Here is a 7,308-nt window from a genome sequence, read left to right as displayed (position 1 = left end):
TCTCATGTCTGCCTTTATTGTTCTGATTTTAGTTGGAATAAAATTATTTATTATAAATTATCAAATTTATTTTCATCCAATATGATTTTAACATATTTAATTAAAAGATATAATTATTTGATCATATTATTTTGAAGATGAAAGATATAATTGTTATTGTTTAAATTTGTTATCATATTATTCAGAAGATAATATGCAAGTTAGTTATATATTAATTAATACATGTTAATTATACAATAATTAATAGTTGTTGAGAATAAAAAAGGAACACCCAAGAGTAATGATAGACATGTTGAACAAAATGTTTTCATGTTGTTAGTACCTCAAGATAAGTGGTTCTAGGTCGTTTTTCTGTTATGATCAAATGCTCTCCTGTTGAGATTATATTATCGAAAGTTGTTCACAGGATATCTATAAAAAAGATTTGAGATCCCTACACTATTTTGTAAATACTAAGACTTAAATTGATTTGATATCTCTAGTACTCTCACTGAATTTTTCAGGAAAGACAAATCAAAAGCGGAACTCTCCATCCAGTTCACCGAGATCAACCCATCCAGTCCACCGAGGTCAACTAGCGAGAATAAGTAAATTGTGATCCTTGATTTTGACACTCACGTTATCATATTTTTTTTCTTCTTCATAAAAACATTAAAATACTTTTTAGTAATTTTATTTTAAAAAATACGTGCATATTTATTACCATATATATAATAAATGCTGGTGTTTTTTTAGTCCCCACTCACCATCCTCTCCCCTTAAAACTTTCCTTATCAAAAAGTAATTTTACGAAAACAGTTTTAATAAATTTTTTGATTATGGATGGAGTTTAGTTGAAGAGGCATTTCTTGGAAGTTACGTCCTTTAGAAAAATGGGACCCATGAACATAGCAAATGTGTTTCGACATTCCATATCAGCGCGTAAACACTTACCTGACAGAGTCTACGTTACAGAGAAGGATCGAGGAAAAACACAAAGTAACTTCCACTTCCTCTTCCTATTTAACCAACGAATAAATAAATAGGAAGACAATTTCTTGTCTCAATTTGCTAACTAACATCGTTGAAAATTCACAAATACATAATCACTTACTTAGTTCTTTCTTCCACTAAACTGTTAATTAATTCTCCTGAGTATGATTTTAATCAAGGCTTCCCATAATTTAAAATAGAAAAGCTTGAAGGGGTGTAGTTGACTTGACCTTACTAGTTTAGTTTTCTTCTAGGAGTTTTCTTAATTCATTGTCCTATATCCCCTATTTAGTTCAACAAGGAGAAGCTATTCTAGGTTACGTGATTAGCGTGAGTCTTCAACATATCCACCGTGTTGTTAATTCTATCACAATTCATTTGCAAATCTTGCTTGGAAACAATGCTTCTAGAGGTATGGAAAAACTGAATAGAGTTTATGTTTATTACAGCATTTGTGGAAAAAGATTGATAATGGTCTGTTTCATTTGATTCAGTCATCACCATTCTTCCTTAGTTTGCGACTTTTATTTTCTTGGTCTACTCTTTTATATTTGTTTTTCTTTCGACATTCATATCGCGTTAACCAATTTTATGATGCACCATTCAGTTTTACTTTCCCGGAATTTGTAGTTTGGATAATTTTGTTGCTGGTAAAAGTTGTATGGTTTTGATTTCTTATTCAGTGAACATATATATGTGCGTGTTGGGTTTTTAATTTGACAATTAAGGTGTTTGCAATTGTAGCTGGAGACTTGGACTGCTTTGCTTGTTTTGTTTTTGCTTGTGTTGATTCTAAAGGAGTCGATCATGGGAAGTAAGAGTTCGAAAGTGTCTGAAAGAAGGCATGTTTCATCGTATGGATCTGGTGGTTCTTCGTCTTCATGGGATAACTATGGATACCCTCAGACACCAAATGCTTATCCACAACAAAACATTTATCATACGCCTATTCATAACCGTGTCCCCGCTCCATTCCACGACTATTCACAGCCAAAAAGGAGGTTGGATAGGAGATTCTCCAGAATAGCTGATGATTACAATTCACTGGATGAGGTATGTTGTTTTTCCTAGGTATAATTGTGTGTGAGTATATGAACACTTTTCATGTTTGGTCTGTTTCCATCATTGACTTTTGTATTTGGTAAGAAAGAAGGGACAGGGACCTGGGGGTTTGGGACATGATGACATTGACTCGAACTAGTTCATATCTTCCTACCCTTTTCAGAAGATAATGTGAACGGCGTCATTTTAAAAGTTAAAGTCTCACCAGTCAGCACAAAGGGAGGGGAAAAAAAGACAGGGAATTAGAATCTTTTTTTCGGAAATCAGACTTCAATTTTTTTGCTATGATAGTCCACGTTGAAAATCGAAATATTCTAGCTCTTACGTCTCAATAAGGATTCTTTGTAACAATAAACACGCGAAGTTCCTCGTTTTGTTATATGTTATTTTTTTCTCACAACAAAGGGTGTTAGAATCAGTGTCAGAGCTGGAACATCAAAAGGATCTTAGTTGGGACCTTATTCAAGAAAAATGATAATGTATATAAAAGGCTGAATTTTTGAAAAAAAAGTCTGGCGAGACCCTTGCTTAGAATTGTTGCTGTTTTTTAGTCTGAGAGTAAAACCTTCATATACACTTCTACCCTTTTTTTAACAAGCCTTTATACTTCAGCTGATCTTGAAACTTGGCATGATCTTTAAATTAAAGCCTTAGAATATAGTTAAACAAGTTCAGCTGCAATAGAGTGCTGTTTAAGAGACTATTGTTTCTCGTTTTTACTGTTCTTGACGAAAATGTATGCATGATTCAGCAGAACGTCTCATAATTTATTTTATAACAAAGCAGTATCGATGTTACCAGTGTCTGATTTGATCACACATGGTTAAGAGAAAACTTTGTCAGTAGCAGTACATTTTTCCGGAACAAACTAGTCCAAGAGTGCGACAAGGTTGGTTTGAGAAAATATTTCGTTGAAGCTTACTGTAGCTTGCCTTAGTTACTTTTTTCTTTTCTCATATTTAAATATCCATAACGAAATATAATGAGTAGCATTTGACAAATTATAGATCTGCCAATATTGCTATCCTTATTGGTTGTTTCGCTCCCAAAAATTATAATTCATACAGTTACAACTCACAGAACGAAAACCTTATTCTGTAAAATGATGAAATATTTTCACACAGGTTACCAGTGCTCTTTCACACGCAGGACTGGAATCTTCTAATCTCATTGTTGGCATTGATTTCACAAAGAGCAACGAGTGGACAGGTTTTATCTCTTATACATGTATTGATTCTTGGATTTCTTGTTTGTGGTACTAAATTGCCATAATTCACTTTGAAATCAGGCAAGAGGTCGTTCAACCGAAAAAGCTTACATCATATAGGAAGTGATCATAATCCTTATGAACAAGCAATATCGATTATTGGGAAAACTTTAAGTGCTTTTGATGAGGATAATTTGATTCCTTGTTTTGGTTTTGGAGATGGTAGTTCCCGATATAAATCTTGATGCTTTTCAAATTGCTTGTGTTTCCAAATTGCAAACTTGATTGTGTTTCTTTCTTGTCTTTTTTTCCTCCCAGCATCAACGCATGATCAAGATGTCTTTAGTTTCCATTCAGATGAGAGTTTCTGCAATGGATTTGAGGAAGTTCTGTCAAGATATAGAGATATCATTCCCTGCCTACGTCTAGCAGGTGTTGCCTTCACCACTAATCTTAGGTAGCATTTTTTAATCAGGTTCAGCATAACTCATTGCATTTATGTGACAGGACCCACTTCATTTGCTCCTATTATTGAGATGGCTATGACTATAGTTGAACAAAGTGGGGGCCAATATCATGTCTTGCTAATAATTGCTGATGGACAGGTATATTTAATACATTTTTCATATAAAAAAGAACATTCATTTATCTAGTTTAAATATGTATCAAATATCAAATACTTCATTGGCAGTTGTCACGCTGCCTTAGTGAGCATGACTCTTAAGTATCACAGATAAAACAAGTAAAATGTTATAGTAGTTTCAACAGCAAATTTTGTTTGGCTAGCATTGTAATAGATAACAATAATATCTACCTTAAGACATCAATATCTTGCCATTGACAAGGCTGCAGAAGAAAACTGATAATTGTTAGATTAGCAAAATGTGTCTGAATTACATTTGTTCCATACAATATTTAGCTATGATTAACTGTTAGATGGATATATCTGAATTAGAGCTGAACCTCAGAAGAAATACACATCATTGAACGAATAGTTATACCTGGGAGGTTATTAGAAAAATTACGTTTTAGAAAGTGGATTTAAACTTAACTCAATTTCATAACAGGTGAGGGTCACACCTCACTTATATATGATTTTGTAAAATTAAGTTAAGCCTGACATTACATTCTAAGATGAAGTTCACTGCGTATATCAAGAGGTGCTGGACCTTTAATAAATATATTGTTGGTGTTTGGAGCTGGAAGTAATTCCATCTGTCACAACTTTCACTGGGATTCTTTTTGGACTGTAGTTTGGATTGTCAAAGACTCTGCTAGCATGGGCAGGTCTCCTATGCTATCCCCCTTTTCATCAAATTATTTTAGCCAACAAATTTGGTCTCGTAGAAAAAAAAAGTTATCATGCATCTTCAATGGGTATAAATAGTAGTAGTGATAGATGAAATATCTATCTTTTGATTCATATATAAAATGTCTAATGTGTTCAATTAGTATGAAATGCCCTTAATTTTTGCCAGTGCTTCAATATGTCTAGAGTAATCTTTTACCGTAGGCTTTCCTTTTTTAAGATCTGAAAAAATTGATACTTAAAATTTTGGCACAGGTGACCAGAAGTGTTGACACTCAACATGGCAAGTTAAGTCCCCAAGAACTGAAGACAATTGATGCAATTGTAAAAGCCAGGTAAATTTTGTTGTTTTCTCTCCTTAGGAAGGGCCATGCTGCATTCTTATACTCTCTTAAAATTGCAGCGAGTATCCGCTTTCAGTAGTTTTGGTGGGGGTAGGAGATGGACCGTGGGAAATGATGAGGGAATTTGATGATAACATTCCAGCTCGAGCATTTGACAATTTTCAGGTTTGGTGTAATTCACTTGGCCATATTTACACTTTACTATTTTTTCCGAAATGTGAATATTTTAGTTTTGGCTGCATGTAGTTTGTGAATTTTACCGAAATAATGTCAAGGAGCGTAGATTCAAAAAGAAAAGAGACAGACTTTGCTCTATCAGCTTTGATGGAGATACCTGCTCAATATAAGGCAACTATAGATTCTGGCATACTGGGGTAATAAATGAATCTTATATGGAAAAATATGGCACTTCTAGTCTATTGTAAAGGTTTTTATTGGGGTAATAATTGAATTTGCATCATGTTTTCATTGTATAGTGCACGGAGGGGACATTCACCGGACAGGGTTCCTCTGCCTCCACCTCACTATGAGAGGACTTCTAGCAGCAGCATAGCATCTTTTCGTCCAAACAGTTCTCAGCAAAGTGCACCTGCATATTCTGGCTTTGATAATGTTAACACGGCATCATCTTCAGGTGGCTTATATGATAACAAGGTATTTAAACCATTCTTTTCAACTTGAGATGTGACTTTCATATAATCCTGACACAGTTTAGCTTTCATCTGATGTTTCTGTCACTTACAACAATTTAACAACATTACATATACACGGTTAATTTTTGCAGGTTTGTCCAATTTGTCTTACTAACGGGAAGGACATGGCATTTGGTTGCGGGCATCAGGTAACATGTTGAATAATATGCTAAAACGATTCATCTTGAATGTAAGACTACCAATAGGACATACTATTAACTTTTCTCCTATTGTTATTTTGTCATTTCCTCAAATGGGGCAGACTTGTTGTGAATGTGGAGAAAGCCTCGAATTCTGCCCCATATGCCGAACCACAATCACTACAAGAATAAAGCTTTACTAGCTAACATTGCATGGGAGGAGGTTAGTTACGTTTAACAATGTCATTGAATGAGTGCTTCATCGATTTAACACGTCAAAAACTAACCTGATGCATCACTGACAGGTAGCAAAGATAGGAGCAGGGTTGGCCTGGATCAAGAAGAGAGGTTTTTTTGCCTTGTATTGTACATATGAAATTTGTGCGTTTGAAAGGTTTCATGTTTTGAAGCCAAATGCTTGTAAAAAGTTACTTGGGATATTTTTATGTATAATGTTTTAGTTTTCTTCTTCAGTGTAAACTAGGTGAATTTTAGGGTGGACTGCAGAAAAGCTGGTTCACCCATGAACTATTAGTTTTTTTATTTTGTCTTTATCATTTCACTTGGCTGTCATTGATGAGCAATAGTTTACCTTGCCACAAAATCACCATAAACAGCAAAATCCAAAACAATATAACTTGTTGAAGTTTGGTCCCCTTTACTTCCTTTTTCTTTCAAAGCGAAACCATGGAGTGCACGCAGCACACATATTAAGTTGCCATTGAAGCGAAACCATGGAGTGCCCGCATCACACAGATTGAATTGCCATTTTCTGAAAGAACGTGGCGTAAGGTTCCCTCACATCACATACCCGATTATTACTTCTACTTTTATCCGTTACTTCTTCTCCCAATTCTTTCTTTCTAAATCTTTTATTGCATTAAGATAAGTATAATATCTAAAATGTAGAACTCGGGAACAGGAATCTATATATTATATAATTATGAATTATATAAATTGATAATAAAGATTTATTGGCATAAGTATGTTCCAGATTATTTTTGAAACAGAAAAATGTTTTCATGACTGGTTAAAAATGATTTGTTTCTTATTTTTATAATCATAATAAAAATTTATACAATAAATTTGAGTTTTTAGAAAATTAATGTATTTTTTCTTTTTAAAATTGTGTTAGAACCGTACTAGAATTGTCAAAAATTCAACAAATATTTTTTTAAATTAAACACTTCACAATACAAATGTCGGTGTCCGATATGAGGATCCCACACCATTTGAGTTTGCTTCCATCTCAATCCACCTGAAAAAATGAATTGCAGGACACTTTTATACACTCACAATGCAGTATCATACGTGCCTGTCACTCAAACTATTTTCTTTCTTTAACGGAAGAGAGTAATGGCAGATATGGTTTGATATTACAAGTAACCATTTAAATTAATAAACAGTTATTTTGCTTTGTCTTTCATGTAATTATAATATTAAGATGCAGCATCTAGGGTGAAGTTAATTTTACTCTCCTAAACTAAAAAAAATCATTGTACTTTCTTCAATTCAAAGTGTATATTTTAAAGCTTTAAACACTGGATTTTTTTTTAAATTATGTTTCGCCTTTTGACAGTAA

General features: G+C 33.6%; 1 protein-coding gene across 2 annotated transcripts; it reads left to right on the top strand.

The window, feature by feature from the left end:
• Positions 1-1,049: 1,049 nt before the first annotated feature.
• On the top strand, positions 1,050-6,299 carry LOC137812350 (E3 ubiquitin-protein ligase RGLG5-like). Of its 2 annotated transcripts, XM_068614293.1 has the most exons (13): positions 1,050-1,384; positions 1,717-2,025; positions 3,159-3,243; positions 3,323-3,463; positions 3,560-3,673; positions 3,749-3,846; positions 4,806-4,885; positions 4,954-5,059; positions 5,141-5,268; positions 5,371-5,548; positions 5,679-5,735; positions 5,849-5,949; positions 6,032-6,299. In XM_068614293.1, the coding sequence occupies exons 1-12, from the start codon at positions 1,373-1,375 to the stop codon at positions 5,927-5,929; spliced, it is 1,389 nt and encodes a 462-aa protein (XP_068470394.1). In that variant the 5' UTR covers positions 1,050-1,372; the 3' UTR covers positions 5,930-5,949; positions 6,032-6,299. The 2 variants fall into 2 exon arrangements, with proteins under 2 accessions (XP_068470394.1, XP_068470395.1); XM_068614294.1 differs by lacking the exon at positions 3,323-3,463 and having other exon boundaries at positions 1,066-1,384.
• The last annotated feature ends 1,009 nt before the right edge of the window (positions 6,300-7,308 follow it).

Source organism: Phaseolus vulgaris, chromosome 2, assembly GCF_000499845.2.
Source record: "Phaseolus vulgaris cultivar G19833 chromosome 2, P. vulgaris v2.0, whole genome shotgun sequence".
Classification (NCBI taxonomy): domain Eukaryota; kingdom Viridiplantae; phylum Streptophyta; class Magnoliopsida; order Fabales; family Fabaceae; genus Phaseolus; species Phaseolus vulgaris.
This window is presented reverse-complemented; position numbering and strand designations above follow the sequence as displayed.

What these genes read in the sequence shown, in the direction of transcription:
- LOC137812350 (XM_068614293.1), top strand. An exon ending in AAAGAGCAACGAGTGGACAG is followed by an intron (nt 3,244 to 3,322) that starts GTTTTATCTCTT and finishes CTTTGAAATCAG; the next exon opens with GCAAGAGGTCGTTCAACCGA. An exon ending in ATAGATTCTGGCATACTGGG is followed by an intron (nt 5,269 to 5,370) that starts GTAATAAATGAA and finishes TTCATTGTATAG; the next exon opens with TGCACGGAGGGGACATTCAC.